The following is a 26,208-nucleotide window of genomic DNA, read 5'->3' as shown; positions in this document are numbered from 1 at the left end:
CTGCCTCTCTCTACCCTGATGCAGTGCCTGTGCCAAGACACCGATTCAATTTTCCCCAAATGCCCAAACAGCCTTGTGGGAAAACATATTAAGTGAATGAACTGACTTCTACCGCCATCTAAAGGTCAACTAAGAAACTTTAATCTTACTTTTGGCTTCTGCAAAACAACAAGTCATGGAAGCAAATTAGTACTGTGATCAAAAATCAATTCAGTTCAATTTTAGTTTTTTTTAATCAATATTATATTAATTATAAAAAAGTCCAAAATAATAGCAGCTTCGCATTCGGTTTTCCTCAGGAACTCTTGATATTTTAGCTTATATTTTTATGGTTTCAAAAGACATTATTCCACTAAAAGAATTTTTGAGGACCAAAAATGTATTTGCAATAATAATAACCCATTAGTTGTTGCAGTTGTTCACTCAAAGCAAAATGACAAATGCCTTTGGACTCCAGCATCTTAATGTCTGGTTTTTCTTGGGTTTAACTGTTTAGTTTTAGTACTTCAACTTTATTTAAGCTCTGCTTTTGCATTGTTGCCTTCTGATTTTTCCAGGGAGTAAGTCAGAGGTCCAATCTGTTGTTCCTTTGTTCTTCCACACTGCATGTCCATTGAGTTTTAAGAAACCTCCAGTCTATTAATAGTCATATAAACCCCTGCAGCTGTCCCTCCCACACACTGAAAACATCATCATACCAGCCATCACAGCAAAAAAATGCTCATAGGTGCTTTGTGCTGAATGTGTGTGCATGCACATCACAGCACAAACAGACTGGAGGCTTCAGTCAGTAGCACCAAGCTTTCAAATCCCTAATCCTTTTTCATATTTTCAAATGAAGGGCTTTCTTGCTCATTTTGTTCTTGTGCTGAACACAGTTACCTTTGTTGAAAATGGACTGAACAAAATAATGTTTTTATGTCATTTTGAATCATATTTTATCATGTGTGAAAATGGATCTCTGGTGTAATTTTGGATGACTAAAAACATACCCTCATCTACATACACACATACCTGCATTAACAATAGCATCAATCTCCAGTTTGGTGATGTCACCAGTGAAGAGAGAAATCTTCTGATCCAATTTTTCATTCCTCTGATAGCGGCTTGGCTCAGAACCACCTGATAAGATGCAAACACCTGAGGATCAATTTTTACTTGATAAATTTGCACAAGATTTATATGTATTCTACTGTAAATTAAAATCAAAAGACTTCTGACAGAATGTTGGTTTGCCTTATTTGGGCATCTGTTTCAAACGTGATTTAACACCGTTTATAGATTCAGGTACAAATGTAAAACTTAGATCCACTTAAATTTTTAATCTTTCATTCAGGAACTTAGAGATACATCTAAATGTTATGTAGATATAAAGGTTTCCAAATCTTTTAGCTCTTACATCATTTAAAAAATTTCTCATGGTGTGCCGCTTCATAGGTTCTTTGTTGTGATGAGACCAAATGCCCGATAATAATAACTCAGCTACATGTCACTCTACAACAGTCACCCAACCCTGAATGAACCTGCCAGTGACTTTGACTGATGTTGTGCGTCTGACCTCCAGTCGGAGTCCACAGTGGGATGTTGTCCAGTGACACAAAGTCAGATGTCCTGTAGTACTGACGCCTGTCTTTCACCGACAGAGACAGCAAAAAGTCTGAAGGAGAGGATGGGAGACCAGACAGCAAATAATGTGTTATTTAGATATAAAGTATATATATTCTAAATATGCATTCAGAATAAAGAACAGGAAGACAAAGTACTTGTAGCTGTATCAGACAAAACAGAAACTGAAAAAGAATAGGACAGAGTAAGTCTCTCATCACCAGCTAATCAACAGACAGGTCAAAACAAATCTGTGTAATTTAAGTGTGACTCAAGCACCCCAGTTCTGGCTGTCAAGATCATATTTGCTTCTGTAGTTACTTAGTTTATGAAGAAAACAAAACTACAAGATTATATATATTATTCCTCATGGGCTCATATACATAATAAAAAAAAAATAACAGTTTAGGCCTGAAATTTTCAGTCAATTATTATTAATTATCATTCCTTGTTTTTCTACATTCTGTATTGTACTCAAAAATAATGTCTGGGTTGGTTTTGAGTCAAATTAGAAAAAAATAAAATAAGGCATCATTTTGAACAACAGTTGATTGTGAGTAGCATCACCATCGAGTCTGGCATTTTAATAAGAGTAAAAATCTTTACAGTTTGTTTTATATTGTGTTGTATATTTTCGGTGTTGTTTATATAAAATCTTCATTGTTTTTTTAAAGGTGTAGGTACGTTTTGTATGTGTTACAGCAGACAGGTGTTCTGCTCTGTGAGCTGTGGCCCTCCATGCGGGGCCCCTGTACAGATAAAAGCTGAATGGTGCTGGTTCTCCTGCGGTCTCACCCTTGGCCTCCTTCCAGCCTCCCTCAGCGGAGTTCAGGTTAACTTTGAGGGCCATGGCGGCCACGGTCCCGGTGTGGAGGGACTGGACCAACACGACCGTACTCACTCCGAAGGCTGCACCGAGGGCGAGCTCGCCCAGCCAGCCTCCCCTCTCCCGGGACGAGGAGCGCCCGTTCAGCCGGCCGGAGCTCCGAGGCGCTGCCGGTGTAGCTAAACGCCTCTCGGCTCGCGGGGAAACGTTAATATGGCCGCGGAGAGCACTTGTTGCTGACCTCTCCGCCGGCCGGGAGTGTCTGGACCTGACAGCGGCTCTCTGGAAGTCCGCACGGACCCGGGGCAGAGGGCCGGCGGTGCGGGGGAGGGCCCTGATGTATGAAAATAGAGCTGACATTTGCGGCACCTTGACACCGGGAGGAGCGCCGGTTCGTGTTACCGAGTCAGGCCCGTTCTGAGTTCAGTTATTCGGTTTCGTTTTCGGTGCGAACCAACCGGGCCAAGCCTGACCGCCAGTCGCTTAACGGCTGGAGCGTACCATGCTGGAGGGGTTGCCGGATGACGGATGCTAACCGAACGACATTAAAAAAAATTTTAAAGCGTGAATATGGTGGTGGGGGAATTTGTTTGCTTTCCAAAGAAAATATTATATTCAATGAAAAAGATTTGCGTGTTTAAATGTGTTTAAATATTTCTGCCTTTTTTTTAATAATATATATTCCACACCCAGCTAAATCCCGACTGATATGATATGGATGAGTCCAAAGCAACGTTCAAGAACCACAGAAATTCCTCCATTCACGAATACGGTCCCTGTACGTAGTCTGCGGACAAAGCTGAAACCGGTTCATGGCTTACAAGAAATGCCAGAGAAATTAATATATTGGTTAATTGCGGGAAAAATAAGTGACAGCTTTTTATTTTCCTGCATCTAATAAATTCTGGGTTAATGAGCGATGGTGTCATTATTATGAAGCACAGAAAAAGCAGAGGATGCAACCAATGTGTCTGCATCATATTCACTTTGGTGGCTCACCTTTTAAAACTGCAAGTTATAATTAAACAGCTGTCATTTTTAAGTCTGAAAGCTAATCTATAAAAACTATAATCAGCAGCACACACCAAAAATACACACACACGCACACAGACACACAACACATAGCAGATCTTGAAAAAAACACAAAATGTGATTGCTTATCTACCATGACTTGTGTGTGTGTGCTAAATTGACAAAAAGGAAAAGTGATGTGTGTTGTCTGTCCAGTCAATAGACACACTTCTAATCTCCAATACTGCATATGCATGAATTTACACTGCTTCATGTGAACAACTCACACTGCCTGTCAGTCAAAATTTAGCCCTTTACACATTTCCGCCTGGCGGAAACTGACAAAAAAAAGGAACCATCTTGACAGAAGTGACAGAGGCAGAACAGGCATATCTGCCCAGACCACAACCCGCCCAAACTGAGAGAGGTTAAAACTGCTGCACAAAACTTTTGTAGAAAGCCTTGGAAACTTGTTGAGGGGTCTGTCGGAGGCACACTGGTCCTTCACACTGCAGCTCTCAAAACCTTGGACAGAGGAGACTGAAGGTACTGTATTTTGAAGCTTGTGTGTGCATGACAGCATGAGAGAAAACATAAGGGCATCGAGAAACCTAGGATATAGTGTGTATGTGTCAGGCTTCTGTATTAAAAATGCAGATCTGACGCCATTTATTAGGTCACATTACTTTATCAAATGCCATCTTAAGTGGTCAAATATCAGAAACTATAGAAAATGGAAAAGAAAATAAGGAGATTTAATACCTCCAAAAGAGGCAAACAGGGTGCAGACATGTCATCTGTTGATCCTCATTATTTGTGATATCAGTCCCTGATAATACAGTTACATGGGCCAGTAGCACAGCTAATCCTTAAATACAATATTTTTAAGATGGGTTTATATTTTCATACAGACGTATGACATAAGTTTATTAGCACTGGAAAAGGTTCATGATCTGGGCGGATCAGAAAGCGGAAGTATATGTTCTTGGTGATAGCTCAAGGCATAAAAAGGAAGTGCTCCTCAAACCCAACATGGCAATGGCAATCACATCTTTTCTGTTTGTCCCTCCTGCTTTCTCCTCCACTCCCGGCATTGGTACTTTGCTCTGTCAGATCTGTCTCCTTCATTTCTCTCTCTCTCTTTCACCCTCTCTTTCTCCCAGTATGGCAGCGTGGGACCTGTCAGTAACAGTGGAGGACTTGGGGCCTGATACTCCACCTGTCAGTCTTAGTGTGACCTCTGACCTCCATGTAGGAGGGGTCATCCTCAAGCTGGTGGAAAAGACACGTAGGTCATCGTCTGTCTGCTTCTGTTTGTCACGGTCTTTCTTTCAGTCCCAGACTAAACGCTGACATCATTTGCATGTGATCTCCTCTTTTCCCAAAAGGGAAATGCTGTACTGTAGTACATTATCAGCACTGCACATTGGACAGCCCTCACATCATTTTCTATTATTTTAACATACTTAGCTTAATTTAGTCATTTTTTTAGCCTTTAATTGCAGTTTTTATTTCCTCTATGTCCCTCAGTGTTTTTATGATTCATGTGGCTCTAGTAGCTGGTGCAGCACAGCAGTTTCCCTTTTGGGATGAATAAAGATAAAGATAGTTAAAGATAAATAAAGAAAAGCAAATATCACTTGTAAAATGCATTTCACAGAGGCAATCAAATGTCTTTGTGAACCTGATCTTTAATCTTTATTATTTTATGTAAATGCAATTGTAAATAGTAGATGTTTGATGACTTTGATTATTGCAGAGAAATTATTAATTTTTCTTGCCATAACGGTATGTATTATAGTTTATTTTTTCCTGATGTAAACTGTGAATTTGTGAGCTTTTGCTGTGTGATTGAAAAAGTCAGCAACAGGTTTCACACATCATTGTATTAGATAAATGATAATAGTTTTTGGTGACATCTGTTTGGGGCCTGTCCTCTGCAGAGATCAAGCGTGATTGGTCAGACCATGCACTGTGGTGGGAGCAGAAGCAGTGCTGGCTGCTGCGGACAGCCTGGAGTCTGGAGAAATATGGCATCCATGCTGATGCCCGGCTGCACTTCATGCCACAGCACAAGCCGCTGAAACTGGGGCTGCCCAACGGCATCACATTGAGGCTCCATGCCTGCTATTCCAGCCCTGTCTTCCAGACTGTGATGCACATCTGCAGAATGCTCAGTAATCGTTTTCTTTCTTTCTTTCTTTCTTTCTTTACACACTTTTAAGGCATATAACAAAAAAAACTATATGCTTTCTCAAAACAATTATTCTAATTAATAGTTTTTTCAATGCTTAACTTTAAAATTCAAAATGGGGGTTAAATGGATTTTCTTTCATCAGTATGGGTTCCTTTTCTTATTCATCTCCCTCCGCCTTCTTAGTGATTGTAAACACTTGCAGTGTAATAGCTATTCATAACTTAATTACTCTTCACAATGTGAAAATCTCTCTTTAATATGTTGTACTTTAATTGGATGCACCCACACCCACATCACTACCAGAAGATAAGACCTTTGCCAACTGCTTAATGCAATCAGTTTGTCTAATTTTGGCACTTCTTGGTATCAATTCCTTGCCAGAAATCCCCAGGAGGGAACAGTGTACTGGAAATGTTTGAAAAGGCAGCAGGCAGATGGGAAATAATAAAAATCTGTCAGTAGAAAAGTAGCTTCAAGGGGAGCAAAACTAAAGATAAAGAAATGTCTGACATGCATCAAATTTACCATGGAGCTGGTAAATCAGACCTGAAGAGCAGCAACAGACAGATAATATTTAGTTAAACCCATTATGGATAAGAGCAAAGGAAACACCTGCACTAAAGAACAGACAGATGATAAAAATAGGTGCGCTTCCTGTGATAATATTTACTATTTTGTCAACAAAAAACTGTGGATTTCTTTTGCAAGTGAGAAATAAAATTTTCCCTTTCTCTCAGAGTAGATTTCCAAACAGTATAATACTAAATAGAGATTTTGTGTCTCTTTTCGAAGTTTGAAGTTCTCACTAAGTAAAGAGAAGCAAAAGATGCACACTAGTGCATCCTTTATTTTCAAATCAACAATGTTAGAACAATGACTTCCCCCCCAAAAAGCTTCCCTGTAAACTCAGGAGTATTGATCATGACATGTTTTGAATACACAGCATTCTGACCTGGATCCAGAAATACTACCACTGTGCCACAGAGTCTTCCTGGTGATAAGAAAGGGTCAGAGGATGAGCTCATTAAGTGTGTGTACATAGTGAGACTCAGGCTTCATTTCTAAAGAGGATGAGTGAGTCATTTAGAACATTTTCTATGAAGACAGGCAGCCGGACATGGTGTGATCTGAACAAAGAAGACCAGGACTGTTTTAGTTGAAGTCAGAGCAAGTAAAGTTGCACCGCATTTGGACTTGGCACGAACCCTCGAGCAGAAGCACTGCTACCACTTATCTGTTTCTGCATTGCAGCAGGTGCTGGAGCCAATCCCAGCTCACACTGGGCCAGGGCAGGGTACACCCTGGACAGGTCATCAGTCCATCACAGGGCCAACACACAGAGACAGACAGCGACCGACAACCACTCACACTCACACTCAGAGCTACAGACGATTTAGAGTCACCAGTTAACCCAAACATGACGTCTTTGGTGGGAGGAAACCCACGCAGGCAGGGGGAGAACATGCAAAGTCCGCATAGAAAGGCACAACTTATATATAACTGGTATAGTTTGAAGTCCACACAAAAATGGAACGAATGCTCCGTCTTGCTGCTACGTTGTCTAAAAGTGGTCATGTGGTTTGGATGCGTCAGCGTGTCCGTCGACTCGAGAGGGTTAACCTCTTGTAGAGTGCTCACCTTGGAGGTGGTCTTGAAAGCCATTGACCTGTCGTGCTATCATGTGAGTGTTTAGGGTCGCAGGTAAACCACCTAGTGAAAGAATCTTAACTTTGTCAAAATGGCTCAAACTATGTCCATTCAGAATCCAGATGAGATAGAGTATTTATTCCCCCAACGCCAGTTTAATAATTAATTCAAATAATTTTATCCTGCTGCCCTAAGTTAAGAGGGATACCCCCAAAGTGCAGATGTTAGGATTGTGCAACTGATTTCCTGAAATTCAGAAATTGTCAAAAAAAAGAAAAGAGCTTATAAACCAGATGAACTTCTCAGGTAGGCAGAGCAAGGGTTGCGGAGGTATCAACTTCAGCAGGGAGCCCTACACTTTCCTTTCCCCGACCACATCCACCAGCTCTCACTGGGGGATCCCGAGGCGTTCCCAGGCCGGAGTGGAGATATAATCTCTCCATCTGGTCCTCGGTCTGCCCCGGGGCCTCCTCCCAGCTGGACATCCTTACCAGATGCACGAACCACCTCAACTGTCTCCTCTCAATGCAAAGGAGCAGCTGTTCATAATGTATATATATATTTAATTACATATTGTTCATGTGTTTTTCTAATTTCTTGCCTTTTTCTTCTATCTTTTCATCTATATGTAAATATATATATTGCTATCTATGTAGATTGAACTACTGTGTCAAACAATTATCCCTCTTTAAAGGATCATAAAAGCTTTTCTTATCTTCTATCTTGAACCTCCACAGACATCCGTCATCCAGAAGAACTTTCCCTTCTTCGGCCTATAGAGGAGAAAAAGAAGAAGAAAGATAAAGACTCAACAGAGGAAATCTACGATCTGACGGAGGTGCCTCTCTCTTCAGGTACAATTCATTCATTCTCCAGTCCCGTCATTTACACGTATAAGTGATGTGTCTGCAAACATTTTTAAAGGCTTTGCATTTTAAAACTTCTTCTGTATACATGGAAGAAAGTTCAGTTTGCCAATTACATTGGTCCATTTTAACTTTGTCCTTTGACTTTCTTACAAGGAATTGCTGTCTTTATAACACCTAGGGAAAATTCTGTTGTTTTCTGAATCAGCTAATATGCATTTTAAAGCAGAAAGTGAGCCACCAATTCCCTGGAAAATGTTACGTGACTGTCCACTTCCATTGCAGCGTCCCGGCCCTGCCTGTATAATGGCATGCCAGCTCACTTTGCTGACTCACCGCAGATGGAAGCTGTGTACAAGATGCTGTCAGTTACTCAGCCTCCCCCTGCCCCTGAAGTCATAGCCAAGCAGTACCGCCCAGCCAGCGTGGTGGACAAGGCCCACATCAACGGCAGGTATGTCTACACACACACAGACTACATATACGCTCAACAATTACATGTAAGTTTGTGAACAAGAATTAGTGTATTTAAAAACATGACAATGATAATCTGTTGATGCACTTCCCAATGAAACAAACATCAAATGGATAATATATCATTAAATGATTTAGGTTAAAGAGTTTGTACATAAACGTACATTTCACCTACTCTGTGTGTTTGTTTTTTTGTTTCGTGCTGATTTGTGTTGGTATACTTACTTAAAATATTTCTCTGACACCAGGCATCGTGTACATTTACTAAATAAACTAAACTGTCTTTCACTCAGGTGGTTGGATTCATCCCGTTGTCTGATGCAGCAGGGCATTCAAGAAAATGACAGACTCTGGCTTCGCTTCAAATACTTTACTTTCTATGACATTGAGCCAAAGGTGTGTGTGCGTGCACATATTGTGTTGATAAGAGCATGAGTATTTGTGTGTTATGTAGCATTTGTCTTTGACCTTGACTTTTTCATTTCCTTTCATCTCCGGCCCTGCAGTATGATGTTGTGCGTCTGACTCAGCTATATGAACAGGCTCGTTGGGCAATCTTGCTGGAGGACATCGACTGCACCGAGGAGGAGATGATGCTCTTCGGAGCTCTACAGGTAGAAAACATTACTAACGAAGAGGAAACACAAGGATTAGCAATAACAGAAACATTTTATCAAAAATGTTCTGAAGGAAGTGGGACATAATCATACATATACATATACATACATATTAAATATATACTATTCTTCTATGAATGTGCTGTTTGGTTCCGTTTTATAGCTGATTGATTTATATATAAATTATTCAAATTGGCAGACTTCTCTCTTTTTTTTTTTTTAGTACCACATTAGTAAGGTTTCTCAGTCAGAGCCTCAAATGCTGAGCTCCAGTGCAGCCATGGACGACCTGGAGTCAGCCCTGCAGTCCCTGGAAGTCAAGATGGAGGGAGAGAGCAGCTCTGCATCTGAGATGCTGGTCAGAAATATGTATCCATGCTCCCACGCACTTACTTTTCTTAACTGTTAAACATTTTCATGGCTGAAGTAGTCGACAGAAGCTGCAAGCTTGAGGTCAACACAAATGGTGGAAAAGATTTGGGAGAGATGGCTTCTTCAAAGCACTTCTAAAACAATTTAACAGTTGTGTTAAAAACCCGGAAGATATCTATCTCAAACTAGTGTGATAAAAGCTAAAAAGTGATTTCATATTTTTTTAAAAAGAAGCAAAAAATAACCAGGAAAACAAAATGCTGTCATTCATCCATTAACTGAAAAAACATTGGTCTTTCATGTAGGAAAACATGACTGCACCAGAACTCAATGATTATCTGAAAATATTCAGGTGAGATTTCATTTCCAACCACACAGTAATACTTTGAAACATCTCATGATTTCTTTATGGTCACATGAACATATATAATATCTGCTACATAGCAGAAATATCTGCTGCTAGATTTAATACATTCACTAGAAAAGCACATGTACTGAAAGACAAGACCATAGACTGTATTAGCATTTTTTCTTTTTTCTACCATGCTCAAGGTGGAAACACTTTTCATTTGTTTTAGGCCAAAGAGACTGACACTGAAGGGGTACAAGCAATACTGGTTTAAATTCCAGGATACCTCCATTTCTTATTTCAAGAGCAAAGAGGAAAGCATTGGAGAGCCCATTCAACAGATAAATCTCAAAGGTACTGAGTATAACATTGTCATTTTCATTATTATATTTTCCTATTATATTACCGATAATGTGTTAATAAAATGTAAAAAAAAAAAAAAAGTTAACTATATGCAAATTAGTCGCCAATGAAGTGGTAGTAATTGCTTAACATGTGTAACATCATCACTGTTCAGATGTTTCCACACACTGGAGTATAAAGCAACGCTGTGACTCAGTGGACCTGGGCGATGTCCATGAACGCTTGTTATGGAAGACTAACTGTTCACATCGCTCTTTTAATCTCTGAGTCAGCTTCGTGACTGTTACATTTCAGTATCACATGATGGTTTGAAATTCATCTTCCTTACAGGATGTGAAGTGGCTCCAGATGTTAACATGGCCGCCCAGAAGTTCCTCATCAGACTCCTAATTCCTGCACCTGAGGGCATGAATGAGGTCTATTTGCGCTGTGAAAATGTGAGGCCGCATACTGTCTCTCCTCAATTTTTCAATGTCAGGCTGTCATCAATATCTCCAGCTCAATTTGTCTTTTTCTCGCTATCTCACATCTCTGATGAGCCTCGCTCTATTTTTAATCTGCTGCGTCTTTGTCTCTTGCCCTCCAGGAGCAGCAGTATGCTCAGTGGATGGCTGGATGTCGGCTGGCCTCCAAAGGCAAGAGCCTCGCAGACAACAGTTATCAGAGTGAAATACAGAGCATCCACTCCTTCCTGGCAATGCAAAAGACCAACTCCAGTTCCCATGGCAACGCACCTGCAAATGATGAAAGCATCAATACCCACAGTCTGGTATCACCTCGCTACCATAAGAAGTACAAAGCCAAACAGGTACAGGAAGAGGTGGAACTGGCACACAGACAGAAAACAAAGATTGGAACACCAGATGTGTTTCTCATATTTTCAGACAACACACCAATCTCTAGTTTCGTAGGTGTAAACTGCATATGAGATTAACCAATGAGCTGAATTACTGAAGAAAATTACCTCATTACGATTATATATAATATAAAGTTACATCATTTTTATAAACGACAGTAGAGTGAATTAAGCTGAGTGAATATTTCTGGAACTGAAACCATCATGCCATTTGTACCGAAGCCAACAACATTTAATTACACCTGACTCTTACCCTGTGCTTGTTCCTCCAGCTGACCCCTCGTATTCTGGACGCATACCAAAACGTGGCTCAGCTCTCGCTGACTGATGCAGTGATGCGCTTCATCCAGGTCTGGCAGGCCCTGCCAGACTTCGGCCTCTCATACATCGTTGTCAGGTTAAGTTTTAAGATTACTTTAAAGCTTTTCAAAAATTCATTGAACAACATTTTGCATCAATTTATACCTATTCTGTCAAAACATAAAAAATGGGAAAAGATTTTTACCTGTCAGTATAACTGGTAATATATACAGATCTGGTAAACACAAGGAATTTTGGATGAAATCCAAAACAGGAATTCCACAGTCTCCTGAACAAGTACTGTAAATATGTCGAGAGTGGAAAATAGAAGCTTAATTATGTTTTTGACCAACAGATTCAAGGGAAGCCGGAAAGATGAGGTGCTGGGCATCGCTCCAAACCGCCTGATCCGCATCGATTTGGGGGTGGGTGACGTGGTTAAAACATGGCGCTACAACAACATGAAGCAATGGAACGTCAACTGGGACATACGGCAGGTCAGACTCTTTCTATGAGCCGGGTTCTGTCAGGAAGGACAGTTCAAATTCGACATATGTTGTTGAATTATTTCAGTGGGCGTATTTCTCATCTCATGAGATACACAAACTCTTTGGCTGTACACTGTTGTTAAAATGTAACTAAAAGTCAAACAGGTCAAACTGACCCAATTAAAACTTTGGAAAACTACAATTAAGATATAATTTCAGATGCAGTCAAAAATGTCTCAAACCAAGGCTAGCAGCGTCATCAGCCATAAAACTGCTGAAATGGGTGTAAGAGAAGTGACCTCATTAAAATCAGGACTCCAAACTGTGACTAGTGTGTGTGCCAGGTCAAATTTCACATGGGTTGCATTTCTGTGAGGATCATGAGCCTGTTGTGGTGCTGCTCCAGCACGGGCACTGAAATACACAATTCAGTTTGAAAGTAGTGCTTTTTCTCCTTCATTGGTTGAGCTGGTTTGTCCCTGCTTGTACTTTCATCATCAGTGCATGTTCCAAAGTTGCAAAAAATCCCTGCACGTTACCAAGTTAAGACACAAAATCAAACATCCAACCTGCGCTGTCCCAATAAAATTCTTTAGGCATTATGAACCAAAAGGGCACTCAGAAAACACCAACCTTGGTTAATGCTACTGTCACACAGCTTCCATGAGACAAACATACAATGGTCAAAAAACGCCAGAAGTTCTTGTAACAGGTCCAGTGCAAATCAGGTTGGACTTCAATTCACAATCCTGCAAACAGCTTCAATGGGTAAAGCTTACATTTGTCTTATGGATTATTGACACCCAGGACGTTATATTCCTCCCATCCTCTGTGACCAAGGCCTTTTGTGTCATCAGCATTGTCTCTGTGAAAAATTTCACTGACACACATTTCTCATGCCTATTATATTAAAACTACTAAGCACTTATCTTAAAATAGATTACTTCACCTTTTTATCTGTGTGTTTCTGATTCCTCCAGATGGCCATTGAATTTGAAGGCAATGTCAACATTGCTTTTAGCTGCGTGACTGCTGACTGCAAAATTGTTCACGAGTTTATTGGAGGCTACATTTTCATGTCGACACGCAGTCGTGAGAAGAGCGACGTACTCAATGAAGAACTCTTCCACAAGCTGACTGGTGGTCATGAAGCTCTCTGAAGCAGATGTACACATCAGACACTCAGTGTCTCAACAATGGAAGACCACGTGGAACAGGACATTATGTTTTACAGTGTTTAGTAGGAAGCAACTGTTTGAAGATGTTTCGCCTCTCATCCAAAAGTTCTGATGTTCAGTTCTGAATGTCTGAAGAACTGAAGAAACCTTTTGGATGAGAGGTGAAACGTTTTTATACAAGATTAAGAAGTCCAGTTGCTTCCTACTAAACACTCCAAGACTAAGATGGCCTGGATGACTGAGAACCTTCACGGACACATGTACACACCAGCCTTTTTGATCCATTTAAGTTCCTATCTAGCATTTCTTCCCCTCACACACTTATATTTGTAAGATACATCAAAAATTGGAAGACTTCAGATGCTCAAGACTTTAGTAGCCCTTCTGTTGAATTTTTGCAAGGATGGACTGCTGCTGGACCAAACCGCTGGTCCTCTGGTTCATCATCAACAGGACAGGAGTCTTTTCATTGTTTCTCTCCCTATACAGACTCAGAACAGTATTTTCGAGAAACAATGCCTTACTGTGCCCAGAGCTGCACTTCAACTTTGGTTAGAAGCAGGCACATTATTGCAAGGGCTGAAATCCATATGAATGAAATGTTTACCAAAAAATAATGAAATTAACATTTATTCAAATAAATTTAGCATATTTTCAATCTCTCTTATCTTCACTCCTTGGGGTGGTTACATATGGTGGTGACATCTGTTTTTTCTTACACAGGAAGCTCTTCTCACATTGTGTACGTGTGTGCCCGTATCTCCATAAGAAACTGTTAGGGCAGTTGGTTAACTAAAACCACAGTGTCTGCATCCTCCATTTTCCCGGACTTAGTCATGTGACTCACCACACCTTCATATGGCTTGAAGTGTTCCTTTATTTAAATTCCTAGTTTTTTTTTTTTTTTATGTCATTGTGTCTATTTTTAACAATTATGTATATTTAGCAGCTGCTTGGTGAAATTGTCTTGGCAGTCAAACAAGCTTATTTATTGCCAACTTTGAAAAGAGAAAACAAAACCTCTCATAAATAACAATTGACAATTGCCAGTTAAAACTAGCTGAATTATATAAATATATAAATAAAGTAGGTTTCCTTTGCACTAATCCTTCCAATAATAACAAGTTTTTCAAATAAATCCGTTTTAGGAATGAATTCCTGATGTACTCTCTAATTACTTCCCAGAGCATAATCAAAAGGACATTCTTGCCAAAAAACAAACATTACCAAGGGATCATGTCGAATCATGTCTTGCTAGCACAGCTGGACTAGTCTTTCTGTGTCCAGTGGCCAATCATTGCTGCTATTGCAGTGGCAGGATGCTCCCTGAAACACAGGACAAGACTGGCCTCAGTGAACTTTTAAAACAAAGTCTAAAGTCAGTCTGTTCACACTATTAGTTCTTACTTGTAGGTCTTAGTCTTAAGGCTCGGCTGAAGTATTTTGGAAGAAGTTTTCCTTCTGCGTTGCCCGAAGTTAGCAGCACACCGTTCTCGGACCAGAAGAACTCAATTCCATCTGCAAAAGAAAACATTTCAGAAAGGTTCATGTCTAAACATATGGACAGAGTTGAGTGTGCAGAGAAACGGTCAATAGTGGCTTAAGTTACCAGCTAGAGCTTTGGGCACATCAACAAAGACAGCTAGATCACAATCTCTCCTCATGCCTGGTGGGAAAATGAAATACTTCTTTCATTTAATGTTCAGCAGACGTGTTTGTGTTTCTCTTTCATACATACACAAACAGCTTACCACTGATGACACCTTGGTCCCCTGGGAGACCTGATGCCAGGTGGATGTGTGTCCTCTTCATGCGGCTCAGGCCATGCTGCTGAATGGAGCGCCATTTGGACAGGTAGGAGCCATGAACAGCCTCTGCCGGGCAGTCTGGAGACCCCGGCAAGACCGGTCTCAGCTCCAAATCCCTTACCTGATCGCAACAATGGAACGAGTATTATCACAACATTTTGAGCATATACTGAACTTGAAACACAATAGGATTCATACACAGGCTTCTGTTGAACTGACAGTGTTTTTGTTGAACTAGTCCTGAAGATATTTTGAATAATTAGGGCAATATGAGGAGAAAAACTGAGGGCTGGATTGACACCAGTAAGTGGTTATCTACCCTCAACTAACATGTCAGCCTTTATAAATGATGCCTTTCTCAACAATTCATGTAGAAAAAAAAAACAAAAAACACAAAACCAAGGAAAGTAAACATCAAATCAATTTCCAGTTTGACACCAGAGTTGGGACCAGTATTCTCCAATTTATAGAGAAAAAAGACAGTTTGTGTCGCTGGAGAAAAAATTATGCAATGTTTCCCTGACAGAGATGTTGTAGAGAGGAAACACAGCAGCATATTGGTTAGCGCTGTTGCCTCACAATAAGAAAGTTGCAGGATTCTGTGCAGAGTTTGCATGCTCTCCAAGTGCTTGCACATGTTTCCTCCGACGGTCCAAAGACATACATGTTTCCGTTAACTGGTGACTCTAAAGTGTCCGTAGGTCTGAGTGTGAGTTTGAGTGGTTGATCGTCTCTGTCTGTTTCTAAATGTTGGCCCTGCAATGGACTGGCAACTTGTCCAGGGTGTATTTTTGTATTTTGCCCTCGCCCAGTGTGAGCTGGACAGGTCACTGCGACACAGAAACGGATAAGCAGTAGAAGATGAATGAAGTAACTAAGACGTTGTAGATGTCTTGTGTTAGTAAGTTTAGAGAGTAGAAAGCCTGTTCTATCCAAAAGCAATATATTAAATATCGGGATAAATTCAAGGGGTAAATTCTGGTTAAAGGGGTTAATATTAAGAATCCTTGCATTCTGGTTTGCTGATCAAACCAAATATTCCCCTCTCAGAGTCATTCATAGGTGTCCGTGGGAATACAGGCACATCATCTACCATATATCTCTCTGTATACCTGCACTGTGTGACCCTGATTGGCTCTAATCTGCAGACGTCCATCTTCTGGGTGGGGACAGAGTTTGAAGCGCTGCTTGTCATTTGTGGCCACAGCTCTCTCGATATCCTCCAATGAGTATGAGCAGAACTGCGAGTGAGCCAGGAGTTCCTCCACAAATACAAAGCCATCTGCGGGGATGAGAGATGCTATGATCCCATTTCCAAAGTCTTTACTCTTTTCAATCCATATCTTTCCACTGCAAAGAATACATTTAGATTTACCAGCATTTTGTAACATTTATTTCTAAACAGAATGCCCTCTGAACATAACACCAGACCAGAAAATCCAATCCAAAAGGTATATGGCCAAAATCTATGAATGGGCATTGAAAGGTGATCACTGGAGGAATAGATATTGTCTCCAACTTTCAGCAAGCGCAGTGAACAACAAACTGGGAAACTGCTGTGACAATGTCAGTAAAGAGACACTTTTGTTATCTAGATCAGAGTGGGGAAACTCACCTGAACCCATTTGCAGACCCATTTGGTTGGCTCCATGGCGAAGAGCATAAGATATGGATTTAGAAAGGCGGACATCTCTGTCCTGGTAGGATTGATAGACACTGTCAGAGTCAGCCATAGTCAGTCAGTCAATTGCCTTGAATGGCAATCATGGTATGGGTCACGAATCAATTTTGGAACTAGCAGAGAAAAATACTCCTGGAGCTCCAATCTCACCTCTCTGTGATTCCTCCTTCTTCCTCTTCCTCCTCTTCCTCCTCTCTCACTGTCCATTTCAACGCAAGCGGCTCGGTCTTTTAGCTCATGGCCTGGAGCTGTTGGTGAGTTGAATAAAGGCAAAGGTTAAAGGAGATCTGCTCTGTGTTGAGCACACCGCTGCTGTTTACAAACTCTCGTCTGCTCCCACTTCCTGTCTGTTCGCGTTCTCCGCTTCTAGGCGGCGGTGTAGCGGGGCGAGCGGAGCCGCGGCGAGCAGCCACCACAGAGGAAAAGCCGCTGTGTCAGGGAGGAAAACCCTCAGGCAGCCGCCAGGTGCTGATAGGAACATCTTCCCTGCGTTAGCGAAGTCTGGTGTGCCTCGGATGAGACTCGGGGTTTTGTATTTCAGGCTGTGTTTGTAGCTGAAGCTCACAGAGCTGATCACCGCCGCCCCCCGGACTGAACCTTTCAAAGAGCTGGAGCTAACTTGGCTAACTGCTGTTAGCATTGGGGAAGAGCTACCTGCTTGTTTTTCTTCTCGGTATTTGGGACACTGTTTCTATGACACCTTGAAGGCTTTGTTGTTGTTTTGTTTTTACTTCTTGTCTCCCCCTGCTCGTTGGTGTGTAGCGGTACATGGTCAGATGTGATCGGGTCGTAGACGACAGTGAGCTGTGGTCAGAGGAATTCAGACAGGTCACCATGGAAACGTACTTTTAGATTCGGTGGAGGATGGTCAACCGGAAACTCAGATGTCAATAAACAGCGTTTAAAGAGAAACTGACGGGCTTTCCGTGAGTATACTGTTTTGTTCTTGATGGCTAAATGAAGTTTTCATTTTACAACTTGTCTCCAAATGTTCACTGTTGCACAATATCTGCTCATGCTAAACACATGGACGTAGGCAGCGTTACCAAAGTTCACACATGGCAAGAGCTAGCTCAAATTTCAGTTCATTTCAAAATGAACTAGTTCCGAGTTTATAGTTCATGATTTCAAATGTTGACATAAGTTCACGGTCCCAAAAATGAATCCACCGAGACACAGAAACAACGTGTCAGTAGTTTCTTATACAGAAACACAACCAGAGGTGAAGCGATGGTATGCTACAATGATCGATTTATTTATTCCGATGCGTAAAAAACAAGGCAGGAATCCAGGCTGAGGTGGCGGCATCATAGGGTTGCCATGTTGGAAGGTTTTCCGCTTCACATTTCGGGCGTATGGCGGTTTTCGTGCCTAATTTCACCTGAAAATGCCGTGGTTTCTGGTGTGAGCCCGGTTCACTGCTGCAGGGCATTGACCTGTAACTATCTACACTGTGGTACGGATTTGTTTAGCCCTTAGTAAATCTCCCATCTCCAGTCACAAATTCAACAGCAAGAAGCTGAGAAGAATTTAAAATGAAAAATGAGGAAAACAGAATTGTCTGTAACACCAACCTGAGGCTTCAGTGTAGTGCATTTTTACACACTGCTTCTTCTTTGTTTTTAAGCTTATTAAAATGAAAGACATTAAACATACATGAATGTACAATGTTACTTTCAGTTGGAAATGGGATGGGCTTTTTTATGTTATTTGTTGTCTCCTTTTTTGACCTCATCATACAGGTGATGGAGTTCCCCAAGCATTCCCAGCAGCTGCTGTCAGCTCTGCGTTCCCAGCGCCAGCGGGGCTTTCTCTGTGACTGCACCGTCCTGGTGGGCACGTCCCATTTCTTGGCTCACAGGGCTGTTTTGGCCTCCTGCTCGCCTTTCTTTCACATGTTTTACTCGGACTCTCCGGGGGCTAATGGGGGAAACAGCACCAACAGCTGTGTTACACTTGACAGTGACATTGTCACAGCTGCTGCCTTTGGCTTGCTCCTGGATTTTATTTATGAAGGCGTGCTCCAGCTGGGAGAGTCCCCCCCAGTGGAGGATATACTGGCTGCAGCAAGCTTTCTGCACATGAACGAGGTGGTGAGGGTTTGCAAAAGACGACTGCAGAGACGAGGGCCTCTGGCTGAGGCAGACAGTACTCGTTCTGAGGAGGGTGCTGGTTTGAGGAAGCCAATAGAAATGGGCAGAGAAAGTAGTGGTGACAGTGGAGGTCAACCTGCAGCGACCATGGCAAGAGAGAACATAAATCCTGTTGCTACAGCAGTGCCATTTTCAACGGTGTCTGTAGTGGCTGAGAGAAGGCAGTTGGAGTCTGTGAACTCTGAGCAGAGGACTGTTGGGGAGTCATCAGAGGCACGAGTTCACACTCCTCTGAGCCCTGACCTGGCAGATACCACCCAACCAGGCATGGATGCATCTCCTCTGCCCCCAGGCAGAGACCTGTTGCAGGGCCCTAACTCTGGCCAGGCTCCCCACACATTTGGAGGTCACACTAAGTTGGCGACTGGACGTCAGGGGGAGCGGTCGGCACTTGGTAGCCCTTGCAGTACCACAGAGACATACAGGTATGAGTGTGTTGTAAATTCGTAATGGTTTAAACAGGGCAATGTAAGAAAATCAACACAGCAATCACAATTCATGTTGAAAAGAAAAAAATACTGGCTGAAAAATATTTAAAAAATTTCAAGGGTCAAATATGAATAATCTGCACATTCAGTTTACTACTGTACAGGTAGAGTGCAAACTACAAGAGCTATTGGAATTCCATGAGTGTAATATAAAACATGTCTGTCTGCCTGTGTAGTAAGGTAATCATATTGATTATAAAGAGTTTATTTAAAATTCAATTCAATACATACTCAACAGGTAGCCAACATTATTAAACTACATATACATATGTTCATGCATTTATTCAACGCATCAAAGACTTGGTAAAAAATAAGTTCATGTTCAAACCGCAATCAGAGACAGACAGAGACAAACAACCACTCACTATCAGACCTACGGACAATTTAGAGTCACCAATTAACCCAAACATTCACATCGTTGGACAGTGGGAGACAATTCTTGTTGTGGGGCAACAGCACTAATATCTATGCTGCCCTCATGTTTTTCATATATGAGGAAATTTCTTTAGACCACATTTGTTGTTAACAATAATGCCCCGTTTTCAAAACCACTCCTTATTTCGTTTGATGTGAGGTAATATGGGACATGTTGCTTATTGAGGCTGGTTTAGGTTGATCAACAATCCCATATCCAGCAAGCTCTTTAAAAATCTCCAACACTGAGCTCAGAATTTTTTCAAATTTGTTACAATCCTGAACATAAAACATTACCTGTCTTGTTTTATTTTATCTAGCCAGCCAGAGCCAAATAGTTGCTTTAATTCTCCCTGTCAGGGGGCATTGTAAAGTATTTACCTTCGAAGATGTACTCCTTCCACATTTAATGAGATGCTTATGTCCATGCTGCTCTATCATTGATTGGCATTACTGTTGTCACTGAAAAAATAGTTTTTTTCCTCCGTTTTTTTTCTCTCTTTGACCAGCCACAGCACCAAGCAGCAGCCCTCTTCCTCATCTTTTCCCTCCCTGGTCCCTCCAAGTCAGACTGCTGGTTATTCAGTGGGTTCTCTCTCAGAACCCAGCCTCTCACTCAGCCCCCATCAGGACTTACCACAGCTGACCCGGGACAATGACTCTGTAAAGAAAGACTCAGAAAGTGACAGCAGACGTACGTTAGGCAGAGGACAACAGTTGGCCATGTTAAGTAAAACTGTAGCACCCACCTCACACCTGCAAACCAACCCAACATACTCGCCAATTCAGCATGCACCTCCTCAAATCCGAATCTACAGTGCCGTGTCACTCCAAAACCAATGCTCTGACTTTCACACACAAACTCTTAAAAGCCCTGAAGAGGATCTAGGAGATTCACCTACCACCAGAAATGTGAGCAGTGTGAGGACAGACAATAATGATAGAGAGAATGTAAAAGTCAAAGTGGAGGCTATTGTTATATCTGATGAAGAACCGGAGGAGGTGAAAGAGAAAAGGAGGGATAGAGAACCAACAATGGAATTGGAGGATGACTTTGAAGATGACATCCAGCAAGAAAGGTTCAGTAGCCCCCAATTTCCTCATTCTCATCCACAAGGTCTCTCACAGATGACCTCCCATGACTACTCTTTCCCTCTCTCCCCCTCCTCTTCCTCCTCTGGTGCCGCTGCTTCCTCCCAAGAAACATCCTCCTACGCCGTCTCCTTAGTTTCTCCATCCACAGCTCAGCAGCATTCAGATCCTCCTGCCTATTTCCAAGACTTCCAGGACTCTATGGGGAACTTTGTGGAGGACGTCCCCACATGTGGCGTCTGTGGGAAGACTTTTTCATGCACGTACACACTTAGGCGTCACGCCATTGTGCACACACGGGAACGCCCTTATGAGTGCCGCTACTGCTATCGCAGCTACACACAATCGGGCGACCTGTACCGGCACATTCGCAAAGCTCATGACCACACGCTGCCAGCTAAACGCAACAAGGCTGACCTGGAGTCCTCCCTGCCACCACAGCCACCGCCACCTCTTAGCTAACGCCAACAGGCATATTGTTTTTTTTCTCTACTTTAACACACATAATGAGACATCCAGTTTGTCCGGATTCTATTTGCACCATCAACCTAAATCAAGTGAGGCTGCAATTACTAATTATTTTACAAAATACAGTGCATTTCAGTATATTAGATACCTCTGCAGTGACCAGACCATGTCACACCACACAAGTAGTAATAATACATACAACTGTGTGTAATGCAGTTTCATGTGTTATTACCATAAATAGGCCTTTTAAATCAATTTCTTGAGGCATTAATGAAAGTGCCAAAATATATCTCAGATTGTCAAGGAAAAAGATAATCGGACCCAACAGTTCAACTGAATCTGCACCCAAATTTGATTGGTTCTTCTTTGACTCATCCCTTATCCGCTCCACAAAGCGTGACAGAATCAGGTCACACAGACAAAGTGAAAACATAAACCGTCGATGGGATAATCAAAGGGGCCAAGTAAGGAGTCCTAATTTATAATTTGTAGCTTGTAAAAAAATTTGCCTGCCTTCAAACTCCATACTTAAAATACCAACAGATTTAAACAGGATGAGGCAGATACCAGTTTCTTGAAAGCTAAAAATGTAACCAAATGAATAAAATTATAAAGTAATCTCAAAAAGCTGACTTTCTATTAAAAAGACAGTTGTGCATTTGCAACTAGTTGTGTCACTTCTCAACTCAAAGCATCTAGCCAAATTTATCCAAATATTATCTAATACTTTTACTTTTGTAAAAACCCTCCAGACGCCTTGGCTGTCCATTCTTCAACACTTAGATCCCTACACTGTAAGGGCAGAAATACAGTAACTAATACAGACCATGTACTATTGTGTCACTCTTTGTAAACTTTAATGTGTTTCACAGTTAGGCTTTGTACTGTTTTAAAATCTAAATCTTTTATTTATGCATTTGTATGAGTATAAAAATGGTCACAACTCTATTATTGGAAAAAGAGTGAATCAGGAGATGATGTCTGTGACACCTACCTACACCTACTGTTTGTTCTGCCAATTTCAAAACAGAAAAAGAAAGGAAAGGTGTTTTTAATTTTAACGGTTTTATTTTTATAGCTGACTTTTCAGTCTGCTAGTAATGTTTAACTCATTGTAAATGTAGTGGCATGTAGAGTTGTTCACTTTGGTAACCAATATCTACAGACATTGTAGCAATATGATCAGATTGTGCCATTTTCCTACTTACAAAATATGAAAATATAAAAAGAGCTTTTCCATACACTGTCAACAGAAATGTATTTTAGTCTGTTTAACCAAGAAGGAAATCATAGATGATTTATGGTCTGTAATGTTCCTTGTTTCTTAATCATTCTTTGATTAGGAATATTACTAAATGAGACGACCGACAAGTGATATCAGAGTGGCAGCTCTACAAACTAATTAGTGCCTGAATGCTAAGTAAATGTAATCGCATGTGAAGTAAGGAAACTCACAAACTGCAAACAGCAAACTGACAAGCATAGTGAACAGATGGATGTTTTGTCCTAATTTTTTTCCAGAAATCATTGAAGGAACGAAAAATGGAGTTGAATATCAGAGCATACATTCTCTCGTAGGATGCAGGGAGTCAAGGAGTGACTTTTAGGGAGTTTGCTTTTCGTTGTTCTGTAGTGGTTCCCCTGTTGACTGAGTATAAATTATGAGCACAATTAAGACATTCAGTAATTCTGTTTTCTCTTTACATGTGCCTCAATTACTTTTTAAAACTTTGGAATTTATCTTTCTATATCATTTGACAGTGTTGGAAGTTGGTCTGATGAAATACATTAGCATCAGTGTTACCAAACTGCAGACTTAAAGCTGAGAGTTGAGTTTTACGGTAGGAAATGTGAATGGTATCATGTGAATACAAACTGTTAAGACAATGTGTAGATGTTGTAATGTTTCAATGAATCCGACAATGCACAGGTTGTTGTCGCTTTTCTTTATTTAACTATGAAAGAACATACAAAAATATAAACATTTCATATAATGCTTACTGGTAACACTGAACAGATTAGCATTTCTTCTGTCGCATCATTGTGGCCAATAACCAGCAATTTGTACATTTTGTCGAAGCAGCAGAAGTGACTTCAGTCTGGCTTCTTTTAAACAGGTAGTTGGGTGTGTTTTCAGTCTTCTACTGGCCCATGGATCTGTAAAGACACACAATATCAGCATATAAAACAATGTCAACAACCACAAATCTGTCTGCCTCTGTCTCTTTTTATTTCCACCCAAATATTCATCTTAAATACTGTTGTAAATATAATTGTCTGTCAAAATTTGTTGAAACTGCAGACAAATAACAAAAAAGATTTTCTGCTGTAATACTGCTCCAACAGTTGATCTGCTTACCAGAAATCCATCTTTAATTGAACTATATTATATCAATGGGTCAGATTATTTGGATGTACAGGGACATAATCTGTAAGAATTTTTAACGCTGTAATAGCACATGCGTCTGTGAAAAGTTTACTGCTTTGATCATATTGTTTTAGTCTATCGGTTTGCTGGATAATGCTCCAACTATCTCATTAGAAAATAAGTAATGAAGATTTGGCAGGTAAAATATGGACTCCTCCCACCAGCATGTAAATTATCCCAATCGCATTCTGTTCAGCAGGACAAACAGCTGTCCATTTAATTCTTATACACTGAATAATGGACACGCTCTTAAATTAGCATCTACAAAAAATACATAAATAAAAATAACTCACCGCTTCAGCCAGCTTGGGCCAATCCATTGCCTTGACAACACTATCATCAGAGTTTGGAGGAGTCTCCAGGTTCCAGTAGGTCAGTTTGTCAAACACAGAGGACACCTGTACTGTCCTGTCCTGGACACACACACAGACGCGTCATGTATCTGTACTGCTGTGTGAAAAGGTTTGGACAACTGTGGACATGTTTTATGATTTATGAGAATGAAAGCAACCAATCCAACCCCTGCAGCAAACAACAGAAATTAAAAGCCCTGGAGTGCCTGAGTCACCGCTTTGACACGTTTGACCGACACAGATGACATTTAAGTAGTCTGTGGCGCTTGCCTCTTGGTCAGAGCCGGACTTGTTGGTCTCTTTCAGCACCAGGCCAGTGTAGCCCTCTGGACAGCTGAGCTCCTGCCCCTTCAGCCCACGTCCTCTGAAGGACACCGTCTTCTCTGAAATGGGAGAAAAGCACAGAGGAAGGTAATAAGAGCCTCACCAGTGTCATTATTTCTCTTTGGGTTTTTGTCTCCACCACCGTGCTCCATTTACTGCAAATTTGTCTGGTAACAATTGGCTTCACTCTTGTGAAAGAGATGCTTTGCAAAGCTAAAAGATGAAACATATTCTGGGTTTACCATATTTACACTCTTTCATTGTAGCAGTGAAGTACTGTGAAACCTGGGCAGGCCCATTGTGCTCTATTTCACAGGGCATGAGATGCAGCGGCGCTCGCTGTGCCACACTCACCGATGACACACACACATGAGTGACACTGCTGTTAGAAGACATCCTGTGACCAGAGACACAAAGAACAAGACATTAAACTCCACTCTGAGGCAGTTTCAGTGGCATTTTAATGTATTTCCCCAGGCTGTACTTTTTCCTTTTATTCCTTGGGTGCATCACATCTAACTGTTTCACTGTTAACATTTGCATTGCCTTAATATCCAATTGTTACTTTGTACTGTATTGTACCATACCACAGGAATTAAAGTTTCCTCTTTTTATTCTTATATATAATTTTCATGGTAAAAAGTCACAGCTCCACAGCACACGCAGGTAAAACATGTACACAATCAATAGTATTTGTGTTGAGTCTGTATCCGTTCATGACAACTCACAGTGCACGGTAAACAACACAACCCAACAGTTACACTGCGATGTTTTCCCAGTTCCTCACAAACATTATTAACGATGTTTACAAAGATTCAAGCATTTATGGGCCAACCTTGTGATCCTGCAGAGCTCCGACAGTCGCTGTTTCTGGGCGGTGACGATGAGGCGGAAGTGCGTCTTCTTCGACGCTGGAGGAAAGTTTGGCGGTTTTTTTCTGTCCATCCGCGGGAAGCCGCCTCCTGTCGAGGAGACTGCTGACTTTTATTCACTTTACTGTCAGAGTTTTCACATTAGATGTGTTGTGAGGTGTTAAAACGCAGGCTGCTGCCTGCAGTGCTGCGGGCTGAAGGCAGATACGGTCACACTGGCCTCCTGCAGGATGCTAACAGATCCTTCTGCAGACAGATCCTTCTGCAGACAGATCCTTCTACAGACAGATCCCTCTGCAGACAGATTCTTCTGCTGACAGATCCTTCTGCAGACAGATCCTTCTACAGACAGATCCCTCTGCAGACAGATCCTTCTGCTAACAGATCCCTCTGCAGACAGATCCCTCTGCAGACAGATCCTTCTGCTAACAGATCCTTCTGCTAACAGATCCTTCTGCTGACAGATTCTTCTGCTGACAGATCCTTCTGCAGACAGATCCTTCTGCAGACAGATCCTTCTGCAGACAGATCCTTCTGCCGACAGATCCTTCTACAGACAGATCCCTCTGCAGACAGATCCTTCTGCAGACAGATCCTTCTACAGACAGATCCCTCTGCAGACAGATTCTTCTGCTGACAGATCCCTCTGCAGACAGATCCTTCTGCTAACAGATCCTTCTGCTGACAGATTCTTCTGCTGACAGATCCTTCTGCAGACAGATCCTTCTACAGACAGATCCTTCTGCTGACAGATCCCTCTGCAGGAAGATGGGTTAGATTGTTCTGTCCTGAGATAAAGTTATTAAGCAACATTGTCATAGATAGAAGCATCAAGTTTTATTATATTAAGATTATATAATAGTTCCTCTAGTTTTATTATAATGCAGTTTAATGATGGACATAAGCTGGAGTTATTTTCCTCCAAAGAGTTACGATGTCATACCTACAGCCTTAAGTTCCTGAAGTGTTTGGGGGTGG

At 41.4% G+C, this 26,208-nt stretch overlaps 5 protein-coding genes across 7 annotated transcripts in view; 2 read left to right on the top strand and 3 right to left on the bottom strand.

Moving 5' to 3' along the window:
• The window catches only part of macrod1 (mono-ADP ribosylhydrolase 1), a 97,617-nt gene extending 94,710 nt beyond the window's left edge, over positions 1 to 2,907 (bottom strand). For both annotated transcript variants that reach the window (XM_029512754.1, XM_029512753.1), the window contains exons 1-3: positions 2,401 to 2,907; positions 1,559 to 1,657; positions 1,015 to 1,122 (exon numbers count right to left, since the gene is read on the bottom strand). In XM_029512754.1, the coding sequence (XP_029368614.1) occupies positions 1,015 to 1,122; positions 1,559 to 1,657; positions 2,401 to 2,791 (598 nt within the window). In that variant the 5' untranslated portion in view covers positions 2,792 to 2,907. The remainder of the gene's footprint in view (positions 1 to 1,014; positions 1,123 to 1,558; positions 1,658 to 2,400) is intronic.
• Positions 2,908 to 3,821: 914 nt separating this feature from the next.
• fermt3b (FERM domain containing kindlin 3b) lies at positions 3,822 to 14,274 on the top strand. Its single transcript, XM_029511784.1, has 15 exons — positions 3,822 to 3,988; positions 4,606 to 4,730; positions 5,386 to 5,619; positions 8,024 to 8,140; positions 8,438 to 8,606; positions 8,920 to 9,022; positions 9,133 to 9,240; positions 9,467 to 9,601; positions 9,921 to 9,967; positions 10,194 to 10,318; positions 10,658 to 10,764; positions 10,914 to 11,135; positions 11,456 to 11,580; positions 11,839 to 11,980; positions 12,952 to 14,274. The coding sequence occupies exons 2-15, from the start codon at positions 4,607 to 4,609 to the stop codon at positions 13,129 to 13,131; spliced, it is 1,938 nt and encodes a 645-aa protein (XP_029367644.1). The 5' UTR covers positions 3,822 to 3,988; position 4,606; the 3' UTR covers positions 13,132 to 14,274.
• trpt1 (tRNA phosphotransferase 1) lies at positions 14,025 to 16,998 on the bottom strand. Its single transcript, XM_029511787.1, has 7 exons — positions 16,789 to 16,998; positions 16,573 to 16,654; positions 16,070 to 16,239; positions 14,901 to 15,078; positions 14,759 to 14,815; positions 14,557 to 14,667; positions 14,025 to 14,475 (listed from the first exon to the last, which is right to left on the bottom strand). The coding sequence occupies exons 1-7, from the start codon at positions 16,843 to 16,845 to the stop codon at positions 14,453 to 14,455; spliced, it is 678 nt and encodes a 225-aa protein (XP_029367647.1). The 5' UTR covers positions 16,846 to 16,998; the 3' UTR covers positions 14,025 to 14,452.
• Positions 16,999 to 17,015: 17 nt separating this feature from the next.
• zbtb3 (zinc finger and BTB domain containing 3) lies at positions 17,016 to 23,451 on the top strand. Of its 2 annotated transcripts, XM_029511786.1 has the most exons (4): positions 17,016 to 17,311; positions 17,401 to 17,564; positions 18,381 to 19,216; positions 20,203 to 23,451. In XM_029511786.1, exons 3-4 carry the CDS (start codon positions 18,384 to 18,386, stop codon positions 21,245 to 21,247), a joined length of 1,878 nt encoding a protein of 625 aa, XP_029367646.1. In that variant the 5' UTR covers positions 17,016 to 17,311; positions 17,401 to 17,564; positions 18,381 to 18,383; the 3' UTR covers positions 21,248 to 23,451. The 2 variants fall into 2 exon arrangements, with proteins under 2 accessions (XP_029367646.1, XP_029367645.1); XM_029511785.1 differs by having other exon boundaries at positions 17,016 to 17,564.
• Positions 23,167 to 25,240, bottom strand: rnaseh2c (ribonuclease H2, subunit C). The gene is made up of 5 exons (XM_029511788.1): positions 25,194 to 25,240; positions 24,601 to 24,755; positions 24,305 to 24,417; positions 23,975 to 24,094; positions 23,167 to 23,410 (listed from the first exon to the last, which is right to left on the bottom strand). The coding sequence occupies exons 2-5, from the start codon at positions 24,752 to 24,754 to the stop codon at positions 23,387 to 23,389; spliced, it is 411 nt and encodes a 136-aa protein (XP_029367648.1). The 5' UTR covers position 24,755; positions 25,194 to 25,240; the 3' UTR covers positions 23,167 to 23,386.
• Positions 25,241 to 26,208: the final 968 nt, after the last annotated feature.

The sequence above is a fragment of the Echeneis naucrates genome, chromosome 10, assembly GCF_900963305.1.
Source record: "Echeneis naucrates chromosome 10, fEcheNa1.1, whole genome shotgun sequence".
Lineage (NCBI taxonomy): Eukaryota > Metazoa > Chordata > Actinopteri > Carangiformes > Echeneidae > Echeneis > Echeneis naucrates.
This window is presented reverse-complemented; position numbering and strand designations above follow the sequence as displayed.

What these genes read in the sequence shown, in the direction of transcription:
- zbtb3 (XM_029511786.1), top strand. Translation starts at nt 18,384, where the DNA reads ATGGAGTTCCCCAAGCATTCCCAGCAGCTGCTGTCAGCTCTGCGTTCC. An exon ending in AGTACCACAGAGACATACAG is followed by an intron (nt 19,217 to 20,202) that starts GTATGAGTGTGT and finishes CTCTTTGACCAG; the next exon opens with CCACAGCACCAAGCAGCAGC.
- fermt3b (XM_029511784.1), top strand. Translation starts at nt 4,607, where the DNA reads ATGGCAGCGTGGGACCTGTCAGTAACAGTGGAGGACTTGGGGCCTGAT. An exon ending in TCAACAGATAAATCTCAAAG is followed by an intron (nt 10,319 to 10,657) that starts GTACTGAGTATA and finishes TCTTCCTTACAG; the next exon opens with GATGTGAAGTGGCTCCAGAT. An exon ending in CTCTCATACATCGTTGTCAG is followed by an intron (nt 11,581 to 11,838) that starts GTTAAGTTTTAA and finishes TTTGACCAACAG; the next exon opens with ATTCAAGGGAAGCCGGAAAG.
- trpt1 (XM_029511787.1), bottom strand. Translation starts at nt 16,845, where the DNA reads ATGGACAGTGAGAGAGGAGGAAGAGGAGGAAGAGGAAGAAGGAGGAAT. An exon ending in GGGTCTGCAAATGGGTTCAG is followed by an intron (nt 16,240 to 16,572) that starts GTGAGTTTCCCC and finishes TCATCCCCGCAG; the next exon opens with ATGGCTTTGTATTTGTGGAG. An exon ending in ATCAGGGTCACACAGTGCAG is followed by an intron (nt 15,079 to 16,069) that starts GTATACAGAGAG and finishes TGTTGCGATCAG; the next exon opens with GTAAGGGATTTGGAGCTGAG.
- rnaseh2c (XM_029511788.1), bottom strand. Translation starts at nt 24,754, where the DNA reads ATGTCTTCTAACAGCAGTGTCACTCATGTGTGTGTGTCATCGGTGAGT. An exon ending in AATGAAAGAGTGTAAATATG is followed by an intron (nt 24,418 to 24,600) that starts GTAAACCCAGAA and finishes CTCCCATTTCAG; the next exon opens with AGAAGACGGTGTCCTTCAGA. An exon ending in GGCCCAAGCTGGCTGAAGCG is followed by an intron (nt 23,411 to 23,974) that starts GTGAGTTATTTT and finishes GTGTCTTTACAG; the next exon opens with ATCCATGGGCCAGTAGAAGA.